The sequence below is a fragment of the Dysidea avara genome, chromosome 1 (genome assembly GCF_963678975.1).
Source record: "Dysidea avara chromosome 1, odDysAvar1.4, whole genome shotgun sequence".
NCBI lineage: Eukaryota > Metazoa > Porifera > Demospongiae > Dictyoceratida > Dysideidae > Dysidea > Dysidea avara.
This window is the reverse complement of record NC_089272.1, coordinates 32,157,901-32,184,453: the sequence shown is the minus strand read 5'-3', so window position 1 is coordinate 32,184,453 and position 26,553 is coordinate 32,157,901. Positions and strand designations below refer to the sequence as shown.

At 37.0% G+C, this 26,553-nt stretch overlaps 1 protein-coding gene across 1 annotated transcript in view; it reads left to right on the top strand.

Annotated features, from left to right (window-relative positions):
* The window catches only part of LOC136261987 (uncharacterized), a 50,234-nt gene that overhangs the window by 14,670 nt on the left and 9,011 nt on the right, over positions 1-26,553 (top strand). The window contains exons 3-9 of the mRNA XM_066056102.1: positions 5,287-5,607; positions 10,553-10,629; positions 12,725-12,935; positions 13,527-13,679; positions 18,504-18,707; positions 23,138-23,188; positions 26,173-26,319. Coding sequence (XP_065912174.1) covers positions 5,287-5,607; positions 10,553-10,629; positions 12,725-12,935; positions 13,527-13,679; positions 18,504-18,707; positions 23,138-23,188; positions 26,173-26,319 — 1,164 coding nt within the window. The remainder of the gene's footprint in view (positions 1-5,286; positions 5,608-10,552; positions 10,630-12,724; positions 12,936-13,526; positions 13,680-18,503; positions 18,708-23,137; positions 23,189-26,172; positions 26,320-26,553) is intronic.

The window sequence follows — 26,553 nt, the reverse complement described above, 5'->3', positions numbered from 1 at the left end:
GGAATGTCCACAGCAAAAATCGTCTTGTTTCATCAAGGAAGCACAGAGCTACGGAGGTGCGAAAATTGCGTTTTGTTTCTTCCTGTCAATATACTCATGGGTGTTACGCGCCGGCTTCTTTGGCCGCACGACACACTACCGTGTGTCTTGATATATACGTAGTAACAACCAACTCACTCCTTAAATTCACACCTGTACATTTCTGGATCATTGTACGTAATTTTGAATATTTCAGAGGTGGCGCAATACTGTGCACCTAGCTTCTCATGATGGCCATCCAATTGCCATAGAATATCTACATTGAGACACAAACAGTGTCACTTGTGATAGAATGTTATCCTTCGTCCACCTGATCTTGTTTTTTTTTGTTTTTTTTCTGCAGCAGATTAATGGCCTCATTGTAGAGATTTTGATTGTTGTTCCTACGAATTATATTGACTTTATTGAGGCACACAAGTTTGCCAGTTCTTTCATCAATACAGTAAATGCATTCCTTGTCTCATAATGGCTAATGCTACGAACCACTTTTATGTAGATGTCACTTTTAATGGAAGGGAACCATCTGCTTGCTGTGAGTACAATGTGTAATGTAGTGTGTCACTGTTTCAGCCCGACAAGGCATACCACAGTACGTACAATGTCTGCATTATGGACTTACCTGTACAGTATCTTCCTTTGTATCCTGCAGTATTTCGTTTTCCAGACAGCACAAGGTGTAGTTGCTAGTGCATGATGGCTTCCCTACTTTTGTAACAAAGTTGCCTGTATTTTCCGTAGTGACTGGATTAATTGCAGAGGTGCTTCTCTAATGTTCTTTGCTTGTAACTCAGGCTGAATGTTGCTGAAAATGTAGCATAATGGCTTCTTCACTTTTCCAGTAATTAATAGTTGGGGTGTGTGCTGATTCATCAGTTATAATTATATTACAAAAAGTAAACAAGTAGAAGGAAAATTACAATTTTTTAAAGATTGATTAGTGATCATAGCCATAGATAGTAATGAAACAAGAGAGACTGCCTACACTTTCCGATATACTAGTGGACATTTAGTCCCTAATTCAGTCATGGGTATAGACTGAATTAGGGATTAAATATCCACTATTATATCTGCAAGTGTAGGCAGTCTCCCTTGTTTCATTATTTTTATGGCTATGATCCCTGAGCATACAGTGTGGTAGTACTGTATATTTTAGGATCATGAAAATTTGGGCTTTTCTGGCTAAAAATATCACCATAAAATCAGCCTCACAATGCCTTCATGGTTCCTTGGCAGTATTGGTTAGGTATAACCAAGCTCAAACGTGCCTTCAGTATGACCTGAAATGCTTCCAAACAGTTACTGTGGGTTTAAAATACTCATTGGAATTTCTACTGCTTGGCTGACTACTGACTCACTAATTCCTTCAGACAAGCGTAAATCGATAAAGGCTAAGGATTTTTTCACTGTTTGACATTGTTTTAGCCTGACACATGCATTTTGGCATACCACAGTACGTATGTACAATGTGCACATCATGGACTTACTTTTGTCCTCCTTTCTTTTTGCTGGCAGCCCAAGGTGTTGATTTGCAGTAGTACAATGGCTACCCTATGTTTGTAAACATGTATTTCTGTGGAGACTGGATTGATTGCAGAGGTGCTTCTCTTACCATTCTTGGTTTGTAATACTGTGAACATAGCTGAAAGCAAAGCATAACGCCCACTTCACTTTCGAGTCAGTAATTGATAGTTAAGGTGTGCAAATCGTTGTATTTTTCATGATGACTGGATTGACTCCAGAATTGCTTCTCCTACTGCTCTTTTGTAGTGCTGTGTAACTAGCTGAACACAGTGGTGTAACCAAGGGTGGGCCTGGGTGGGCACATTCCCACCCAAATTTCCCTAGGAGAGTGGCACCCACTTGCTTTGTTATTTTGTACAAGAGACAAGTAGTGCTTTCCTTGGCAGTGCAATATTTTCATTGTAAATCTGCAGTTGATATTGATATAATCTCAATAATTAGATCACGTGATCCAAATAGTTTCGGTGCTTTCTATCTTACACACATCATCACGCAATCCAAATTTTAGGCAGGGAGAGACGAACATGAGGAAGGAGGATTTTAGTAACAGCACAGATTTCTTTTGACAAACATGAGGAAGGAGGATTTTAGTATGGTGCGTGCATCCATAAATGCCCAAGACTTACGCATTAGATTTTACACCATTCCATTCAAACTCTTATAACTCGACACTCACTTGCACTATTTCCACAAATCAAATACCATTTTATTCCTTATAGATTGGCGATCGCGATGGTACCAAAGATTTCTTTCGTCAACAGTAGCGAGGTGTTAATACATCACTTTAAAACTAAATTCTTCGTTTATACTTAGAAAACCTACTGTAACTTTGTCCCCGTTTACACTGGGATAAAGATCAAAAGACTCATCACGTCATGGCACATCATGCGGTATGTAGTATCACGTGATTGCAACTTAATAAAATTTTGGAGCAAAGCAAAAACATGATCGATGCAAAATGAATTTTGTCAATTACGTGTGTGATGGATGAGGAAAAAAGACCTTTCAAACTTCATGGAATTACTTCTATACTGCTGTTTTGTGTTAGATAAATATCTTCTGTCAGATTCAAGAAAATTTTACTGAAATTCTTGTGATCTTTATTGTAAGTCAATAGCTTTTATATGCTGCTTGAAATTTCTTTTTATAAAAATGATGTGAATGTGACTGAAACTGTTATAAATCAAGGATACTGTTCTGTATGTAAAATATCTTCTGTGAAAAGTTGTATGATATGAAGGAGAATCTGTGCAAGAAAGGATAGCACCTTGAGATAAATGGTAACACGGAAAATTCTCAAAACGTATATTTGATGTTTAATCAACCACACCTCCAGGGGGTGTGTCATGACCTCACCCTTCAAGTATATTATACGTCAAGTCAGTTTCCACTTGGTGTCCAAAAATGATGTACTAATCTTTATCTAGAAGAAAATTTTAAACCAAATGTATGTATAGGGTTCACTTAGGTTGGACTCGTAGTTTGTTCTAGTTAAATGCATGGGGTGAAATATGTGGGTGAGTGTGCCCACCCATCCATGGAGGTCTGGCTACACCACTGGCTGAACATAAGTGTAATGTAACTTAACTTTCCAGTTGGTGATTGATAGTTGGGCACATGTTCAGACAAAAATGTTGACTCAGGTGCCATTCTTTCTTTTGGTGCAGTATACCAGTCATAATAATGTAAACAAACAAGTACGTATGAGGAAAATTAGGAATTTTAAATTCAATTAGGGATCATAAATAAAAAGTAGGGAAACAAGGGAGATTGCCTACATCTGCATATATACGTACTAGTAGACATTTAATTCTTGATTCAGTTATACAGTAATTAAATATCCACTAGATAATGTACAAGTGTATGCGACCTCCCTTGTTTCCCTACTTTTTCTATAATCCCTAATCGAACTTAAAATCAAGACACACGGTAGTGTATTGTGCTGCCCAAGAAGCTGGCGCACAACACCCGTGAGTATATTGACAGGAAGAACGAAAATGCAATTTTTGCACCTCCATAGCTCTGTGCTGCCTTGATGAAACAAGACGATTTTTGCTGTGGACACTCCCTCCAACTTCAGTACTCCACATTCCAAATTTGAGCGAATCGCTTCAAGCGTTCCCGTGATATGCAACTTCACAAATTGGCTTAGTTTCTTCAGTTTTTTCTTCTTATTTTTCTTCCTCTTTTTGCACACTTACAAAAACCACTATAAAACACGAACGCCATATCCGATTGCCTTGAAATGTGGCACACAGAAGGGGGCTATAACGGTGCATCTCTGTACCAAATTTGGCTGGTATATGATAAACAGGCAAAGAGTTATTAGCGATTATTCACGAAAAAATTACACCAATATGTTGTCACGCCTACAGGGTAAACTGCTTACGGGAAGAAGCTGAAAATCGGTGGGTGAATAGGTTAACTATTGAACCTCAAACCATTTGTGGTTTGAAAGAAATTGAGCTAAAAACCAGGAAGATGCAATGAAAAAACCAACAGTGTGTAACAATTATGCAATCGAGATTAACTAATAAAAAAATGACTACTTTCCATGCCCACCAGAAAAACTGCTTGGGATAATGCTTTGAACTTCGCTGTACAGATGGAGTAATCATCTTAGAAAGGATCTTCAATGGTGTAGAAGAATCAGACTTAAAGCCACGAAGTTATAACACGAAATCAAAACTTGGTGTAGCAAGTGCGAGATCGAGATACTCTAATAGAGCAGCCACCCTGAAAAGAATTCAAAAGATCAGCTAGAAACTAGTAACCTGTACAGAGATAAGCTACAAACAATTCACCCTGTAGAGATATCAGCTAGAAGAAGTTACCTTGTAGGGAGTTAAACTACGTAATTCAGTTAGAAGAAGTCACCTTGTAGAGAGTTCAGCTACTAACTAGTGACCCTGTAGAGACATCAGCTAGAAGAAGTTACCTTGTAGAGAGTTCAGTTACAAACAGTTCACCCTGTAGAGAGATCAGCTAGAAGGACTCACCTTGTAGAGTGTTCAGTTGCAAAGAACCATGCACCATGTAGAGTTCTGTAATAAATATATGTATTATATATATATATAATATATATAATTTGTACATTTATTGATAAAATCAGTAATATTTAAAGTATTCATCTGCTTCATCTTCTCTTCTTTCCTGTGGAAAAGAAAAAAAGGTAAGTTAAAAAAGCTCCGAAGCTGGCCATAGGCCGGCTTTGGGGTATACAAATACAAAAAGAAGTGAAATCTAATCCAAAACAGCCAAGCTGTAAAAAAAGAGTGCGGCCCTCAAAAAGGCTATTGTGAAAAAAGATGTGAAATCCAAGGTGGCAGCCAAGAAATGCCTGTGATGGTAGGTTAATGGTAAAAAATTTAATAACAACAATTCAGGTGAATTTTTGTGCCGCTTGGTCTTGGCACAAAATTCACCTGAATTGTCGTTATTAAAATTTTTACCATTAACCTACCGTCACAGCCATTTCTTGGCCGCCACCTTGGATTTCACATCTTTTTTCACCATAGCCTTTTTGAGGGCCGCACTTTTTTTTACAGCTTGGCTGTTTTGGATTAGATTCCTTATACTTGTCGAACTTAAAACTCCTGATTTTCTCTTCTACTAATGTATTAAAATGCATGTTTGTTAACAGAACACCAGTTGCTGTATTACATTATTGTATAGACGTATTGTAAAGTATGTCTTTTGTTCATCTTTGCATTCTTATCTACTCAGATGTCCCTGATATGGTTCCTGGTGTGATGGTGGATATTTCTTCTATCAGTGCCACACCACAGTTCCCAGCACAACCTACACAATTCAGCTTCACACTCAACTGGGGTATACCATTTGCTAACTTTGATCCCATACTAAACTATACTATCATTACAAGTTGTAGTGATAACACAGTGTGTCCAGTGACACATGTTACTGGTAGTGATGTTACCACACTTGATATCAGCTACACTTTACCCATCATCACTGTTAACTATACTATATCAATAACTGCTAATAACACTGTGGGGTCATCAGATCCTGTGATGAGAATATTTGCTGGTGAGTAGTTTTAGTACATTACGTTTGCAAACAGTAACTTGTGAATACACAATTTTACTGTACTGCAACTATTTTACTGTTGGTTATACTTGCATAAAATCATGTAATTTTATAGTTACAGGGGGTGTGCGTGAAATAAAAAGGCCATGGTGTATATATATATTCTTACTTACCCTTGTGGTGTTAAGAGAACATTTTTCTACTTAATTATGTTGCCTGCATAGCAATTATATACACAATTAAGGGACCTGGAAAACCACTATGTGACTGAATCTTTAGAAATCCAACTTTTCTATGATTTTTCAAATCAATAAGAAACTATGTTACTATGTACAGCTTTAAATTTGGTAAGAAGAGAGCTTATCTATTCAGTTTTATTAGTGGTGGTCTTACATTTTCTAGTGTATAGCACATGTATACATCAAGACTCATGGGGTGAGTCGCATGGCCAAGGAAAGTAGAGCGCATGACTACCACGTGTTATTTACACACATGAATGACTTCAATAACTCTAATAGAATGCTCACCCAAAACTTTAAATCTATTCTCATGCAATAACCACTTCACGATACAACACAACCTTTGGTACATGTAATGCTATTATATCTCATTAAGCATGTTAGTAAGTAAATAAATCCCTCTCATATTTTATTAATGCCCCATGACATTTTGCACAAAACGTTGTATTTTCCTCCTCCTTCGCATACTTGTTAGCGCAAGAGGCCCCGCCCCGTGAGGCCAAAATCTGTGATGCTTATGTTTTATACTGTGTTTGTTATGTTTGTTCCACAGCCTTGGATTTACTAACACACGTTCTTTGGCTAGTTAAGTTTCTTCAATACAAATCTTCGAGCTCCACCTCTCTTGCGAGAGCTACCCTAAGCCATTTCCCACATTTTGATTCAGTCACTCTTGTGCTTCATGGGACAACAATCTTTGATATGTAATTAACCATATGGAGTAGTTTTGCTTGATTCTCACCTGCTGTTTTTCTGCAAAGTAGTGAGGTAATTTTCTTCCATCACTGCACTAATAACATAATAATGTCACCTACACTAATTGCTGACTTATTTGCAGTCTTTTACAACCCTATCTTTAATTTAAGACATGCACTTCTAAAATACGTAGCGTTTACTCGATTTGCAGTCAATGCTAGTTGTTATAGTTTGCTGAACTCAGTGCAATTCCCATAAGCATCTGTTTGCAGTCACACTAGGTGAATCAGTGTGGTGAATTCAGTGAGCTTGCTAATTGGTGCAAAATATTCTGTAAGTGTGACTATGTTTGTTTACGATAATGCTAAGGGTCTGAAAGTAATGCTGAAATACTTACTTTGTCTTTGTGTTTCAAGGGATAATCCAGTTTAACACTTTGCAAACATAAGAAGTTGGGGCACATTCTCACCTGGGAAATGGTGATAAACAAAACCAGCTTCTGTTGATGGTTTAGTGGTGCATACTCTAAATAACTATTGTAGTATGATACGTGGGTGAATCAAAGGCTGCCGCCAGTGTTACAAATCAGTTGTATACTGGTTTGTAGCATGGCTAAGGACCACCTTTAGGCCAGAGTCTGGCCACTAATTAGCTCAAAGACTTCAAACGAAACCAAACACCAGACCAACACAGGAAGTCACAATACAAGGCTAATAATGTCCAGGACTGACAAGGAGGTAAATCGCTCTGGAACGAATGAACACACAACACTGCATTTGTCTGAATGAATGGGAAGCAGTACAACCACTGAGCTGAGCCTGGTAATCTACCACATGCTCGTTCGCCAATAAATTAAACTAACCAAGACTATTATAGCTCTGCACCACTGAACAATGAATATCAGACACTTCATTTACACCCGTCTAAATGATTCGGAAGCTGTACAATGGCTGGAGTGATTGGCATTGATGATGGCACCTCACGCTGGTGCATACCAAATGTGCTACCAATGAATAAACTAGCTAACAATGAATTAACTAACCATCAAGACAGTAATTAATGAGTACAATCGTTCCTTGTATACAGCGCTCAGCGGTGGCCAATATTAGCCTTGCGTTCATGCTCCTTCCGCGTTACAAATGGGTGCCTTTGATCTGCGCACGCCCCCTACCACAAATCAGTTAGAACACACCCATTCGGTTTGTATCTGATTTGTAAACACTCCACCCTCCGGCCTGCGACCCTCGGGTGTCGTGTTTACAAATCAGATACAAACCGCATGGATATGTTACAACTATTACTTGAGGTTGTCGTACCACACTACACTCTTTGCCACTTCATATCCCAAGCTATGATGCAATACTCACGGTAACAAGCTGTTGTGATAAGCAAAGGCGCATGGCTAGAATAAACTAAGCGTTAGTTTTTTGTCTTGGTTTTAGTGACAAAAATGTGTGATATCCTAAAACAAAAACAGCCTTGGGGCTGTAAAAAAGGGTGCTGCCAAGCAAAGTAGAATCAATCAAACAAGCTTATTCAACATGACTAGTTTTAAAGTTTCCAAACATGCCCTAAGGCAATGATTTTGATGTTTTTATCTCAAAGTGAACAATTTCATCAATGTTTTTAATTAGCCACTCTACTATAGTGCAAGTATAGAATATTGTGAAGTGTATATGGGTCCACTGTTTTATCTACCCTGTAAAAGGTACTTGACACCTGGTAGATACTTGTATCTTCACAGTAGGTTTGGCACCACGCCCATTATATGATCTTGGTTTATTAATACCAATTGAGTGCAGAGACCACACCTCTTAATCAAGTTACTCAAGCATGATGACCTAGCTCTCTTATTGATTAAATTGTATTTATAATGCTAGCATAGTGAAAATAAAGAATATTGTGTCCTTGTCCTTGGTAGGTGAAAAGCTGACTCAAGATATACTCTAATACAGCAGTCATCCTAAAGAACAGTCACATGTATATAGCTGTATGCTATAGCAAAAAAATTAACCCTAGTATATTAATGAAGTAGGGATCGAAGTGATATAAAGTAGTGAAATAAGTGATAAATGATGGTATGTATTACAGCTTAGCTTGGTGGGAAAATCCCTACTTTGGCATTGAACACAAAATAATTGCTATACCATGCCAAAGTAGGGATTTCCCACTGAGCTATGCTGTAATACCATCATTCATCTCTTGTTTTGCTACTTTTTATTGCTTGTATCCCTACCTCATTTTAAAATTAATGAGTATCATTTGCACTCTGTGTATACCCATTGCCAACTTTCAATGGTCATGAGGCTATAATCCAAGAGGTATTGGAGACATATGGGAATGTAAATATAAGGTAACATAGCATTGTAGTGAATAGACTGATGCTACCGGGTAACCTCAAAAGTTATTAGCCACCTAATATTATCTGATTTAACATTAGAAAAGTAGAATATCTGTGCTGTTTACCCTGGCGATTTAATTAATAAAAAAACACTATATTTCCAATACAATTTGTATGGGTTAAAGCAATAATAGAACATTTCTTATAGGCAAACATATTTCAACCTCAGAATAACCTCTAATCCATACAGTGGTCACTTAAACATCAAATAATACTTGAATTTGGCTGATTTGATAATGACGTAGGCCGGAAATTTTTAGTTACAGGTACTTAATTTTTAAAGCGACAATTTTCAATTAACATAATCAACCCTGGATAAAGCCTTGATACATTACAAAAGAAGACGTTTTACACTTTCCAAGTTAGATCAAGGTTGTAATCAGCTTATGCACAAAATAATCAGGACAATTCCCTGAATTTAACCACACACTCTCTCACACACTAGCTAGCAGTCTTGCTCGCTTGCTTGTTCCTTCCCTTCCACTCTCTTTCTCTCACTCACTCCCTCCCTCCTTCCCTTACTTTAATCACTGACTGACCGACCGACCGACCGACTGACTCACTGACTGACTTACTGACTCAATCACTGACAGACTGACTGATTCACTCGCTCACTCACACACTCACTCACTCACTCACTCACACACACACACACACACACACACACACACACACACACACACACACACACACACACACACACACACACACACACACACACACACACACACACACATACACACACCCACACACCCACACGCACACACAGAGTACATAACATCACAGTACAGCATGGCAAAGCAAACTATAATGTGCAGGCAAAGATTATGCAAAGGCATGTGTTACTCATATTTATCATTGTACACCCAAATTTGGTAATGCATATATGTACAAATTTATGAGGGACGTATTTCTAAATAACAGATAACCTGAGTGAAAAATGAGTGATCCACAAAAATATAAAAATATTTAAAAAAAGGTTAATCCACAACATATCTCAAAAATTTTAGAGGTGTGGTCTCAAATAGTTGAATTCCTTTTGACACTGTACATTTCTATGTATGTAAAGAACTAAAGAAATTCTCTGGTGAAGGTATAGGCAATGTTTTGTTTATGCTTCCGTACTGAAACAAATGATATTGATTGATAATTAATGAATTGTCATAATGCATAATATAAATTGAATAAAGTGTTAATTAACTACAGTAAGTAAACATGCTTACGTATATGGTGCATAAGTGCTTTAGTGGTGACACATATAAGTGTAGATTTCTATGTATTTCACCTGTGATACATTAAGGCTGATTTTCCAGAATCCGGTCACATACCTGCAAAAATGTTTCACGGAATTTCTTGTAGTTCAGGGTGCTGACTACTAAAATGCTGAGTAGAAGTTCACACTGCCTTACATTTATCATGAAATTAATATTTCGGTTTTAAAGTGTGACATTAAGGCTGATTTTCCAAAATCCAGTCACATAATTATTATGTATTTGATAGATTGTTAATTAAATTTTAATTAGCTGTATAGGGATTTTATTTACTTGATACCTAGTATTAGAATCAACTTAAATTTGCTCTTACAATATTATACTGTACTTTGTTACAGCTCCCAATCAGGTTCAAAATGTTAGTGTCGCATGTGCTCCTGTGGACCTAGTCAATGAGTGTACTGTGGCCTGGAATGTGAGAAACTTTGTATTATACACTGTAATGTGTACATATGTTTATATGTACAGTACATGTTGATTGTATACATACGTATATTTCCTTAATTAAGTACACTGTGCAAAATAATACATGCTGTATGTAAGTATACATGTATCACCTACACTGTAATACCAAATTGTGAAAAATTTCCACTTACATTGCACTGATCCTGTATGTAGCAGTCAAGTAAATGCATGGGAAAACAAATCGGGCACTTACACACTAGTGATGGTAAGATGACAACTTCACTGTACACTTTACAATGGTTGATAATACGTATTCTTCAAAGTACAGTAATAATGCTAATAATACAAAAAAATAAGGTTAGAGGTTATAGTGGCATACTGCTATACTCACTCATCTTAGAGTGTGGCTTCGTGTGCATACAGTAATAATTGTTTAAACATCTATTTACCATGAAACCACCTAACGTCAAAGGCAAATTTCAGGGTACATATCTCATAAACCCTGGCTTTCCATGGTACATTTAAGTTAAACCATGGCTGGCCATGGTTTAACATAAATGTACCATGGCCTTGATATGTGTTGAGGTAAAGTTGTTTGTTTTTATAAGAATCCTGGCAGTATTCGATTGTGGGAGTTTATTATTGCTCACATGATGAAAACCATGAACCCGATTTTGCATTCTACAGCACTCAGACGGAGGCGATTCGACACCCTTACCACCCTATGAGTTGACGAACAGAAGTTTAAAGTGAGAACTAGTGTCATGGTTAATTTACAATCGCGTGTCCGCGTGTTTGATTACATACCATGCCCACTTTTCGTATATAATGAGGTAGCCACTCTACAGTGAAGTTTACCCCTGTGGATGTTTAGAAACGTTGTAAACAGTGGTTAAACGATGTAGCAACATTGAAACACTTGTTAAATCGCAAAATTGAGTGTTACCGTAATATTCATAGAATTTTCCCGTTTATGTTAACAAACATAACTGCAGTGTTACTTGCTGCTGACCCATAATCGAATTTTACAAGACTGTCTATATAATAAATCCAGCGGGTTGCCTTGTATTGGCTTGGGTGATTAGTCGCCCACCACATAATAGCGTACATGGTACAAATCAGTTGTATCACATGCCCTAGTGATTGTCCTGATATGTACACCCACGCTTTCTGGCCTAATGGCCCTCAAGCTTGGGTGTACATATCCGGCAAATCACTCGGGTACATGATACAACTATTACAAAAACCATACTTTGGGGAAATAACTTCAATTATGTAGTGATTAAAATTCTCATTGTATTGTTAAGTTGTGATTCTATACATGCAGTATAAATGCAACCAAATATTGCGCTTTGAAGTTGTTACATAAAGTAGGGTTATGCTTGCATTAAAGTATGGAAAAGACAGACGTAGGTAACAGAAAACTGAATCCTCAGAAGTGGATAAAGAGAAAACACAAGAAAGAAAATCTTTATGACATCAAAATCCTCTAATAGAACAATCAGAACTATTTTAGTAGTAGAACAGCGATAGTGGTCCATAACTGAATACTTGGCAAGAAGAATGATTAGATCAGAACCTTTATTGAATTTTCCATTTTCAGTTGGAGAAGTTTGACGTGTGTTTAAATCTAGATCTGCACTAACGCCCATACCTATTTTCTCGCTGGATCCATCATTAATCTTAATTAAAAATGATTTATGTCATCCATGGAATTGTAAATCTAGGAAATTTTAGACCATCTTAATATTCAAACTTTCAGTGGAGACCCCTCCATCTGTGACTTGATCACTTCCAAACCTGGAAATCGTATTTGAGAAACTCTGTAATGTAGTGGAGATTTTACACATTTGGTGGTGAATGATATACACACATACATTCTTGTACCATTTGCAGTGACTACTGAACATTACCGTGAGAAATGGTTGCATGTGTAGGAGAAACCTTGTATGTACTTTTATTTTTGTAATGCAGAATCTATTTCATTTGTACATGTACTAATTATATTATAATATCTGTACCTGTATGTGCACACATAATCTATGTTTTTTCTGTTTGTTTAAATAATTGTAAACTAGTTTTTTTTGTTTTTTTTTATTTACAAGCCTCTAGCCTATGACACTAATGCAGTACTACTATCTATTCTCTTTGAGGTTTCATATTCTGGAATAATCATTACATCTGGAAGGAATACTGTTATGTCTAGTCCCCATGTTATTACACTACCACCAGTAGATGGTTCTGTTATTGTTAGTGTAACAGCTTACAATGACTTTGGATCAGGAGGAACTAGTCTGGGAGTTCAGGATACTATTAGTAAGTCACAACATGCATTCTGTAATTTATGTAAGTAGCTTGGAGCTTGTACATATATACTATGAGGAAACTTAATTGTAACTTAGTTTTAGAATTGTACAGCTAGTGTATACATAGCTGTTTTCTTGAAATAATGTAATAAATGTGAATCACTGGTCATATGAATGTTTTCATATGAATGTATTTGATGATACATAGTCATTCTGTACTGTACATACAAGTATGTGCACAGTGGTATCATGGGTTAAGTAATGGTGATGTTAAAAATCATTCACTCCTTATTACTAGATATTATTGCAGTTTAGTAATTTATTGTACATGTATATCACAGCTATTGTTTATTGTATGTAAAGGACCTTCAGATTGGCTGCATGGCTATGTAATTTTGTATCTACTTTAATGACTTAACAGAGAAATGGTTGCATATGTAGTTATCTTAAGCTAGTACTATATATGATGCCGCTTAACATATTACTATCCCAGTAAGGGAAAAATCATCTGAAGGAAAGCTAAATACCCAACTACACCTCCCAGCATATGTATGTACTGTACTGTATACATACACTGTACGTACATCTGTCTGTTCTACAGTGTCCCCTGTAGTACAAGGCACCACATCAATGTTACTAGAAGGGGATACCCCAGCAGAGAGTTATAATGTAGAAGTTGAATGTGATATTAGACCTAGTAGTACAGCTGATTATTGTGAAGTGATTGCTTGTAATGATGACAGTACTCTTTCAGGTATTTACATATGTTATCATGTACGTACATGTACATATGCAGTACTATGTACATGCAGGGTGAAAGTTAGCAATTGAGTGTTGAAGTATTCATATGTGACACATTGTACAGTGTATCATACAGTACAATAGTAACTGTACAGTAGGCACCACAAAGGAGTAGGCGTGGCCCACAAAATAATATCACCCAAAAATCAGCCTCAATTTTCCCTTACGATGATGACGCAGTATTGGTGAGGTAAAACTAAGCCCAAACAAACTTTCAGATCAACCCAAAACGCTTTCAACAAGTTGCTACAGAATTTTAACTTTTTTTATTCAACCGAATTTTCTACTGACTGACTGAGTATGTAAGTAAGTAAGTAACTGACTGATTCCTTCAGACAAGCGTAATTCAGTAACGGTTAAGGCTATGGACTTGATTTTTTCACTGTTCAATGTTGCTTCGGCCCGACAAGTGCTGTTTGGCATACCACAGTATGTACAATGCATCCTTCATGGATTTACCAGTGTCCTCCTTTGTGTCCCATTCATCTTTGCTGGCATGGAAAGGTGTTGATTTGGGGCAAGCATGTGATGGCTTCCCTTCGAAACGGAAATTGTCTGTATTTTTCATAGTGGCTATTTTGATTGCAGAGGTGCTTTTCAAACAGTTCTTGATTCATATTGCTGTGTAACGGGTTGAACATAGCCGACAGCGAAATGTAATGGACACTTCACTTTTCAGACGATAATTAATAAAATTGGGGCATGGCACCATTTCTTTTGGTATGCGTAGATTGTAGAGGTGCTTCCGGGAAAGTACTTAATTCGTAATACTGTGTAACAGGTTGAACTTAGCTGACAACAAAGTGTAATGGATGCTTCACTTTTCAGACGAAAATTGATATAGCTGGGGCGCATGGGCACACGGTGCCTTTTTAGATGCGGTATGTGTGGGTTCACCAGTCATAATAAATTGTTTACAAAAAAAGTTAACAAACAAGTACACAAAAAAATTGAAATTTTCAACTAGAGTAGGGACCATAGAACATCGATAAAAAATACTGAAACAAGTTGGAGTAGTCCATGATATTAAATCACGGTAAAACAATAAGAAGTGTTATATCCACTGTATCACGGTAAAGCAATAAGAAGTGTTATATCCCTACTGTGCTCACAGTAGAGATATAACACTTCTAATTGTTTTACCGTGATTTAATATCATGGACTACTCCAACTTGTTTCAGTACTTTTTATCGATGTGCTATGGTCCCTACTCTAGTTGAAATTTCCAATTTTTTTTGTGTACTTGTGTAGTATAAGTCAAGTTAGTACCATTTACATGTAATACATGGATATGTAACATGGTTACATGTGTATAAATACAAGCTTTACAGTGCTTAAATCAAGATACACGGTAGTGTGTCGTGCAGCCCAAGAAGCTGGCACACAACACCCACGAGTATATTGACAGGAAGAGCAATAACGCATTTTTGCACCTCTGTAGCTCTGTGCTGCCTTGATGAAACAAGATGATCTTTGCTGTTGACATGCCTGTCAACTTCAGTACTCCACATACCAAATTTTAGCGAAATCGCTTCTAGTGTTTCTGAGATATGCGACTTCAAAAATTGGCTTAGTTTCTTCGTTTTTTTTCTTTCTTCTTTATCTTCTTATTTTTCTTCCTCTTTTCGCACACTTACAAAAACTGCTATAAGATGCAAACACCTTATCCAATTGCCTTGGAATTTGGCACACAGAAGGGGGTATAAAGGCACATTTCGGTACCAACTTTGGCTGGAATACGATAAACGGGCAAAGAATTATTAGCGATTATTCGCAAAAATTAACACCAATATGTTGTCACACCTACAGGATAAACTGCTTATGGGAAGAAGCTGAAAATCGGTGGGTGAATCGGTTACATAATTATTGAACCTCAAATCTTTTGTGGTTTGAAAGAAATTAAGCTAAAAACCAGGAAGATACAACGAAAAAACCAACAGTGTGTTACAATTATGCAATTGAGATTAGCTAATAAAAAAACGACTACTTACCATGCCTACCAGATAAACCACTTGGGGTAATGCTTTGAAAATCGCTGTACAGATGGAGTAATCATCTTAGAAAGGCTCTTCAATGTTGTAGAAGAATCAGACTTAAAGCCACGGATTTATAACATAAAATCCAACTTGGTGTAGAAAGTACGAGATCGAGACACTCTAATAGAGCAGTCATCCTATTAGAGCAGTTACCCTGATGAGAAATCAAAGGATCAGCTAGAAACAAGTAACCTGTATAGAGATCAGCTACAAAAAAATCATCCTGTAGAGAGTTCAGCTACAAACAATTCACCCTGCAGAGAGATCAGCGAGAAGAGTTACCTTGTAGGGAGTTCAACTACAGAAGGAGATAGTTCAGCTAGAAAGAGTCATCTTGTAGAGAGTTCAGCTACAAAGAAACCACCATGTAGAGAGTTCAGCTACAAACAAATTGCCCTGTAGAGAGATCAGCTAGAAGAAGTTACCTTGTAGAGGGTTCGGCTACAAAGAAACCATCATGTAGAGAGTTCAGCTGCAAACAAATCACCTGTAGAGAGTTCAACTACAAACAAATCATCCTATAGAGAGATCAGCTAGAAGAAGTCACCTTGTAGAGAGTTCAGCTACAAAGAAACCATCATGTAGAAAGTTCAGCTACAAACAAATTGCCCTGTAGAGAGATCAGCTAGAAGAAATTACCTTGTAGATAGTTCAGCTACAAACAATTCACCCTGTAGAGAGATAAGCTAGGAGAAGTCACCTTTAGAGTGTTCAGTTACAAAGAAACCTCCATGTAAAGAGTTCTGTAATAAATATAATTATGTATTATATATATAATTTGTACATTTATTGATAAAATCAGAAATATTTAAGGGGTGGTCCACAATTTTCTGCTTTTTCATGAGCGTACAAAGAGTACTCTTTTTTCTAACCCCCTCTCCCCAGCCCAAAGCGTACTGTATAAATGTTGACACATGGATCTATTGTATAGCAGAACAAACCCATGAATACCTTTTTAATAATGCAAAATTCATGTACGGTATTTGTTTTGTCTTTTGGGCATCTTATCATTTTGACCCTGAAAGAAATATTCCTACACACAGCAGGCATTAGTACCTCTTGCACATTTGCAAATGTGTACATACACATCATAGAAACAGTTCTTGACTATCTTCAATGTGTTCATACAAAACCATCCCCAACACTGGCAGTAGCAACAGTAGTACTAGTTTGTTGTGTATTCGCCATAGTCTGGAGTCAGGAGTTGTGGGTACACTTTGCAGAGACAGGTTTTCTCTATAGGCAACCCACAACTACCACAAATATGTAGTGTAAACAAATTTAGACAAGGGCATGTCAAGAATGCTTTGATATTTGCGAAGTATGCAGGGTTTTTATTCTAGTAAGACACCTGTAAACAAGTGGAACCTAGTAAGACACCTAGCCACAAACTTCAACAAACAAATTGCATACTTTGTAGGTTCATAACAAAATTCCAGTCACCACAGGCCATTGTCTAAATTACTAAGACATGCAGTGCTAGGATTCTTCGGTGGATAAACACCCCTCAGGAATGATGTAATAATCACCTCTTCTCCGCCTCGGTGATTATTACATCATTCCTTCGGGTTGTTTATCCACTGAAGACTCCTAGCAATACATGTCTTACCTATACTAGCTACAAGCTATTCAGTTGTAACTGTTTATCAATGTTAATTGCTAGGCTAAGACTAATGAGAAAGAAAAGTAAATGCTGGTATAAAGCCTGTAGTATGTGTTATCACACTGATAACCGTCTTACCTGTAGATTCAATGAGCTTTATCTTTCCTTTAGCTTATACAGCTTCCTGGCTAGCTACACTTGGCTTGGGCCCATGCATTAACAGCATCAGCTTGCTTTAGTCCACCGTTTATAATTGGACACTGAATAAGTAGCAGTAGATGTTTACTACTAGAGCCTAATCACTACATTTGGATTTCTCGCCAACTCACGTGATCGACATTTTTAAAAAGCGTGCATGCGATTTTACCCCCTCCCCCCTAGCGTACGGTTTGTACACTCGCGAAAAAGCAGAAAATAGTGGACCACTCCTAAGTATTTTTAACATCTGCTTCGTCTTCTTCCTGTGGTAAAGAAAAAAAGATAGGTTAAAAAAGCCCCAAAGCCGGCCTATTTTGGGGTATACAAATACAAAAAGAAGTGAAATCTAATCCAAAACAGCCAAGCTGTAAAAAAAGAGTGTGGCCCTCATAAAGGCTATGGTGAAAAAAGATGTGAAATCCAAGATGGCAGCCAAGCAATAGCTGTGATGGTAGGTTAATGGTAAAAAATTTAATAACAACAATTCAGGTAAATTTTGTGCCAAGACCAAGCAGCACCAAGATTCACCTGAATTGTTATTAAAATTTCTACCATTGACCTACCATCACAGCCATTTCTGGCCACCACCTTGGAATTCACATCTTTTTTCACTGTAGCCTTTTTGAGGGCCATACTCTTTTTTACAGCTTGGCTGTTTTGGATTAGATAATAATTCCAAAAATGTCTATTATTTTGCTACTCAAGAATTTATAATGTATGTGTATACAACATACTATTTTTGATGTCCTAACTCTTGTACATAGCTCATGTATATACAGTGTAAGTGTACATCCATACACGTACATATGAGGCATAGGGTGTTTACATTTTAAGGTAAAGTATAGTGTATGCAATACCCTTATGTATTAATACAAGATACTCATGTCTGGTACATGTATATCTACAGTGTACTGTTACTAAATGTACATTATCACTTCAGCTTCAGCCATTATTACGGATGATATGGCTACAGTGACAGTTACTGGTCTAGTATGTGAGAAGACGTACTCAATCGTAGCCGGTGGGATAATTACAAATGATGTAATGATGGATCAAATGTTGGATGGGCCCAGATTTCATACAGAAATTATTCTTGCCTCAGCTTGTCCGTTAGTTATAACAACTACTACAACAATGACAACTGGTAAGGGAGTTATTTAATTTTCTTGATGTGTGGTGGATGCATTTAGAGTAGTATAGTGCACGGTACTTGTACATGGAATTCTTAGTTAGCTGGTAAGTTGGTACACTCTCAGACAAATTTGATAAATCACATGATTCAGACATGGGTTTCATTTAAAAATGATGTATTAAGACACACGGTAGTCGGTCGTGCGGCCAAGAAAGCCGGCGACCACACCGTGAGTATATTTACAGGAATAAAGAAAACAGCTTTTTCATGCGTGCATAGCTTCATGGCCCCTTCTCCAAAACACACCAGTTTTGCATTATACTGTAGCTGTTCCCCAGTAGGGTACGCCACACAGCAAATCTGATTAAATTCGCAATAGCCATTTGCGGGATATGGGTGTTCAAAATTTCGTTTTAATTTCTTCGTTTTTTTCTTCTTATGCCATACGGGGGCTAAAGGTGCTTTGATTTCTTTTCGCACACTTTGCAAAAATTGCTATAAAATGCAAACGTGTAATTCGATTGCCTTGATCTTTGGCACAAATGAAGAGCTTGTTGTGAATCTGAGTAATATTCAAGGAATTATGAGCATTTGTTCACGTAAAAAAAGATCAAACTTCTGTCACAGCTACAGGGTAAACCAAGTGTAGAAATAACTTGAAAATTGGTGTGTAGGTAGGCTGATCATCGTAGCAGTGCCTTTTGATAGTTTCAATAGTAATAGAGTTACAGTGACAAAGTTATAAAGCAAAAACTAAGCAAATATAAAATTGCGCAATTGAGATACTCTAATAGAACAGTCACCATGGTGGTAAAAAAAGTGTGCAAAAAATGTCGAAAAAAAACTACCAGAGTTCGAACCAGGGACCTCCATACCTAACACCTGCATCCTTAACCACTGAACCACTGCTACCTTGGCTGACCACCTCACTTAATTTCTGCTTTATAAATGAAATTTCTAGCTGAAATCTGCTTATAATCATGCAAACGTTTGTAATTTCATAGATCTACCAATAGAAGTACCAGATTGTTCTAGAACATTCTATGTATGTTCTATTAGAAGTCCTCAAAAAATGTGCACTCTATTAGAGTATTAAAATAATATTATCAAATATTGAATTAAATCATGCAATGAAATACATTTATAAGTCTGTCTTCAATAATCATCATTATATCTACATAGAAAAGAAGTAAAAAACAAACCTCAAAGTCAGCCATAGGCTAGTTTTGGGGCCTTATAAAGTACAAAAAGATGTGAAATCCACACAAAAACAGCCAAGCTGTGAAAAAATGGTTCAGCCTTATAAAGCCTGGGTGAAAATAGTTGTGAAATCAAAGGTGGCTGCCAAGAAATGGCTGCAATGATGTTGATGCTAAAAAATTTTAAATAATGGCTGTGTGCATTGTTAAAATTTATTAGCATTAACATCATTGCAGCCATTTCTTGGCCGCCACCTTTGATTTCACAACTTTTTTCACCCAGGCTTTTTAAGGCTGCACCATTTTTTCACAGCTTGGCTGTTTTTGTGTGGATATATTATACTGTTCTGTTTTAAGTAGGAATGCATGCCACAGTCACAAGGCCGGAGGCCAAATGAAGCACTGTACGACTACCATTTTATGCCACAATAATACACTCACCAGTGGGATGAGTGATTTGGGGTTCTGATGAGTGTGTGCCATCTGCACCTTGTCTTCCCCTTTTTATTTTCAATCAGTCTTCATGATGTAATGAAACCATATCAAGATACGTATATATTAATTTTCCCTATCAACACTTTCCTTGAGCAGCATATATAGATGCCACATACGTACTTATTTAAGCCCTTAAACTTGGTAGATAGCTACCTGTAATTTCACAATACCAGTAGGTTCAATGCAACGTGATCTTGGTTGATTAACAACGATCAAGCGCCGAGAACCCCTTTTAACAGTCTATCATGATGATACATACTGTTATTATTGGCTTAGTTGTATTCATAATACTAGCATGATGAAATAGTGAAAAGCCTGATTCAAGGTGCTCTAATACAGCAGTCACCCTAATAGAACAGTGACACATGTATAGCTTTATGCTATAACAAATAAACAAACTAGTATATTTAAAATTATTAATTTAAAAATGGATCCAAGCGATAAATAGTAGTGAAACAAGAAACGAATGATGGTATTACAGCATAGCTCTGTGGGAAAATTCCTACTACTAGTATTATATAGTATGATAGTTCTGTATACTGGGGATCACAAAGGTTTGAGCATGGGTACCCTTGAGCATGGCCCATAAAAAGACATCACTCAAAAATCAGTCTCGCTTTTCCATGACGATGATGAGGCAGCATTGGTTAGGTAAAATTAAGCCCAAACAAGACTTCAGATCAACCTGAAAGATTGCTATGGAATTTAAAAATAATATATGAAACAGAATTTTCTACTGAATGACTGAGATTCCTTCAGCTAGACAAGTGTAACTCGATACAGGGCTAAGGTTTGACTTTTCACTGTTTGACATCACTTCAGCTGGACACATGACTTTAGACATATCGAAGTATCAGGTACGTACAATGCTTTCTTCATAGACTTACCATTTCCCTCCTTTGTGTCCCATTTGTTTTTTGCTGACAGCAAAAGGTAAGAAAAAAAGTCAACGAACAAGTACACTAAAAATCTGGAATTTTCAACTAGAGTAGGGACCATAGCATATCAATAAAAGTACTGAAGCAAGCTGGAGTAGTGTACAATATTAAATCACAGTAAAACAATAAGAAGTGTTATATCCCTACTGTAGATTTTTATAATGGTGTCTTGAGCACAGTAGGGATATAACACTTCTTATTCTTATGCGTATCATGGAATACTCCAACTTGTTTCAGTGCTTTTTATTGATGTGCTATGGTCCCTACTCTAGTTGAAAATTCCATTTTTTGTGTACTTACATGTATATATATTGTATAATATTATACTCTGATAATGTTGACTTTGCAATTGTAGGTTTAAATTATAACTATCACAATAGTAAGTAATAAGAATGGCAATATTAATTGTGACCAGATTTTGCAAAACTGATCCAAAGTACATATCAGGCAAACACCACCAGTGGATAGCTACACTTATCGTACTGCTAGCTTTCACCCTCAGTACTACATAAACTACTTTGAGGTTGGTTTTAACAGGTATTATTTCTGAGTGGTGTGGAATGCTTGAATGATAGTTGGCCTTGTGAGGGGCCTGGCTTTGGAAGAATAAGTAGTTTACTGGCAGATGTCTTGATAATGTTAGCAAAACTTTTTTTTCCTGCTGATATTTCTGCATATCAGCCACTAAGAATTCAGCACTGCCCTGTAATCTCATGTCTGGACTTCAGTCGTGGTCTGTCTCCATTTTGAAGTCTATCGCTTGCCCACCCCTCCACCCTTTGTGAGCACTCGTGATATTACTTTGCTTATCCAACTGCCCAGATTTTCTATATTATTAGGTGGGAAACTCTACAATCAGCCACAAGAATGGAAGTGGTCTGAAAGGTACATAGTAGATTCATGTATCTCTTATGTAAATTTCATACACATGCTTGTTATCCTTGGCAAGTTATGCTGACTTGAATTCTTTATTTCAAAACTACTAATGTGCAATTTGGATCGTTTTTCAAATATCCTATCACAATTGTAATTTTGATAATTTGGATTATCAGTTACTTGTACATAACTATGCTGCTGAGCTGATACTGGCCTATGTTTTGTTTTTTTAATTTCATCATGCACATACAGGTACCTCAAAAAATTGAGTGTTGTGTGTATATACAGAATGTCACAAACTTAAAACTATGTTTTAGCATGCACCTAAGCTGACAATGCAATTAATGCACACCCCAAAGTTAGTCTTGTGCCCAGACCGCTTTTTTTCTTTTTGTGTGGGGGCAGAGAAAAAAGGGTTTAGTGGATCTCCAATACTTTTTTGTGCAGTCGGATTTACAACTTTTGGGGATCGTTGATTAGTGGTGATGAATAGCAAAGACCTGTTATCGAAGCAACAATAAAAAATATGGCGCGTGTGCCCAAGGATGCAGCCTTGCCAAACAAATGCACGCCATCTTTCCTATTGTTGCTTCATTGACAGGCCTTTGCTATTCATCACCACTAATCAACGATCCCCAAAAGTTGTAGATCTGGCTGCACAAAAAAAAGTATTGGAGATCCACCAGACCCTTTTTTTCTCCGCCCTCACACAAAAAGAAAAAAATCGGTCTGGGAACGAGACTACCCCAAAGTGGCAATCCATGTATATACTGACTAATTTTAACACCCGTATTAAATTCCAAAACTTGATTGTAAATGATGAATAAATACCTGGTACCAATGTTTCTTTCCTCATGATAGACAGCAATGCATTTACATGTATTCAGCAATGCAATGAAATTTCAAATACTGATCTTTTGTTCTTACACTGCAGCAGCACCAACTGTAACAATGATGATAACACCCACAAGATCATCTACTACTGGTATGTAAATAATGTTATCTGCATTTTATAAATACTGATTTTTAGGGTACACATCTTAGGATCCTGATCCTTTACTAGCATTTTTTACAAAAGTGTTGCACCAATAACCAAATTAGCAATAACTGATTTTAAGCAACACAATTAGCCAATACTGATAACCGATTCAATGTACTCTAATATAACACTAAACACTCAACCTCATCATTTTTAAATGCATCATATTAGTGGCATAATCAATTATATACAACACATTCTGGTAAAGTTAGATGTATGCCACAAGTCATGTTGACAAAGTTTTAAGTATATTTTGCCACTGCTATACAGTTGAGATAAGTGGCTGGTACTACATGGAAGCCTAAAACCTCAGTTTACTGTGGGCATGGCCTAAAACAGGTAAGTAGAATTTGAGGAAAGTGGGAATGGGACGGGAACGGAAAGTGGGAATGGGACGGGAACGGAAAGTGGGAATGAGACGGGAACGGAAAGTGGGAATGGAAACGACCTACAGAAAATACCTGATAAAGGTCATCATGCAATATACATGTTGGCTATAGGTTATATTTTACAGCGCAATGTTTCTTTGCAGCATTGTTTGGATCCTTTTGCTAAATGATCGAAACACTCTAATAGAGCATTCACCTGCCATAAAATACTCTAATAGAGCAGTCAAGAATGTTTTACTAACTATTCCACTATCCAACTAAGGACCTGCATTACATAAAAGCCTGGTAATTGATGAATTATAGCTGTCATAGATGCTATATAAGTTATCAACATTGAAAGTTAACTACTCCCTTAAAGCCATGCATATAACATTTAACATGAATAGGTTTACAAAGGATTCTACAGTGCCTGCATTTAGATGCGGAAAGTTGTACCTGCAACCTGAGGAAAGTAAAGGGTATTTATGCGGTAGCTGCTGTATTTGTAGGTGCATGGCTCCAATGGGAAAGGATAACATGACCAGTCATGGGAATAATGACCAATCATGTGGACCTCTCTCTTGTCAGCTTGACAAGCATACCAGTGCTGCATGCATACTCCCATCATATGACTTCTTACCTGGAAACAGTATAGGTGCAGTTTTATCTAGAGGTGTACTGATATACCGATATATATTGTATTGGTGGCCGATATAGAAGTTTTGACTATATCGGTGGCTGATATAGAAGTTTTGACTAGATCGGTGGGAGCCGATATTGCTGCTAAAACCAATATGATACACCAATGTACAACTGAACTATCTTGAGGATACTGTCCAATGATCAAGCCACATTATAAATCCTATTATTTTTAGCTTAACAAAGGTGGGAAACAGTAGTTATTTCCTTGTCTAAAAGCGATACTCTATGCTAAGCCATCTAAGTACATTCATAGCTACTGTTTTGTTGTCACAATACTTACTAATCATACAATAAACACTCTTAGTGGTGAGCCTGGGGAAACAGCAATGAAATGAACCAAGAGCACAGCATAAAACAACCAGCCATTTCTACAAGCCATTAAAATGTGGAGTAATCCGGACTAATCTTGGCAGGGGCATATATTAAAATATTTGTGGTGCCTTATAGTCTGAGCTGTGAATAGAGGCCACACCACCATGGGTAACCAAGCATAGCCAATAATCATAAGACACTCTTTAGTAGTTTCTTCAGTAGTTAAAATAAAGTTGAACATGTCATATGTGTTTCCTCAAATATAAATAGCTACACTTAGTTATATTGGTATATCGGATTGGTATCGGTATCGGTATCGTATCGGTTTCAAAATGATTAATCTTATAATCGGATCGGTATCGGATCAGTTTAGTTTTCTTATATTGGTACACCTCTAGTTTTATCCCACTTGTATTTTCAGCATGTGGTGGTATGGGTCATGCTGCTGCCGTATTTACAGAAGACTTGCTTTCCCTGTCTCTCTTCGAAAGGAGTTGTCATATAGTTCTGTGATGTCATAGTTGCATTGTAGGATTAGTTATTCTTTGTTACACTCTGCTAGTATGTGTTTGATAGGAGCTAGATCAGGGTTGTCTGCTTTCGCTGGGAGCAGTTGACCTTGCACTAGCTGAGGGTCAGATGGCCCCAGCTCATTAATTGAAATTTTCCCAACTCATTGGTTGAAATTTGATCTCAGTGTATGTCTGCTACTTTTTAACATCTTTAGTGCTAGGGGTGGTGGAAAGGGTGCTGGTAACCCTGGAAAAAATAGGTACAGTTTTCAATGCCTATACTCTAGGCCGGCATACGCATATCAGTTAACTAGAATGTTTGATTGGTACAGTAGCACCATTTAAGTAGGGATCGCCCTGAAATTTCACATGCCGCCCATAATTCCACCTTTTAAAAATCATCCGAGACATACTTTATGCGACAAAAATCACCTTTATGGAATGGTACTAGTCCATATAATGTGTAAAATATATTAAATATAACAAAACTCTTACAGGTGGTTGGATAATATATAATTTTTTTTAAATTGCCATCAACACATACGTAACTTAATTAAAATCCCAAATAACTTATGTCTAGCCTCCCTAACATCAATATACTACTACACTGTGCAGTGGAGATTAACAATGGCTTTGATTTAAGCAAAACTGATTAATCAGCTAGTAGTCAATATTGGCCCGATACCAATTGTTGAAACAATTATTGGTGCAACACTACTACAGATAGACTAAAATTCCACATATTCATGTATTCATGATGCTGTACAGTGTACAGGTACACATACACATGAAAAAACTTGAAGCATGATTATGTGACCAGATTTGAAAAATCCGGGCTTGCACACACATCCACCTTTATGACTTTAAAGGGCCATAATTTAATGAATGAGTATGCTATCACTTTCACACTTTGTCTGTTATTGATGTGCAATGCAATGAAAGAATTTTCTTATTCAAATGCTACTTGCACATTTGTTAATGCTATACAGACTTGAAACCGTTGTGAATTAATTATATGTGTGTAATTGTATTACAGGAGAATCAAGTGGATCAGATGGTAGTGATGACATCACTGAAGCTACTATAGGAGCATTGATTGGCGGAATATGTGGAGCTATTGTAGTAGTAGTAGTGATTATTATAGTGATCTATTGTTGTTGCTGTAGAAAGGACAATAAGAAAAGTAGGATGAGTTAACTGTTTGTACAGTGTACATATGTTACCCACTGAACAGAAACCTGCCTTGTTTGATTTTGTAATAAAATGTATTAAGATACGTGTACTGTGTGCATTCAAGGGTAAAAAATCTGTGCTACAGAATAAATGCAACCTTTTAAATTGTTTTGTTGCGTAGTGAAACTACATTGTTAAAATGAAGAGTAACCACAACTCTCAAGGAGTTCCCAGTGTAGGGAGG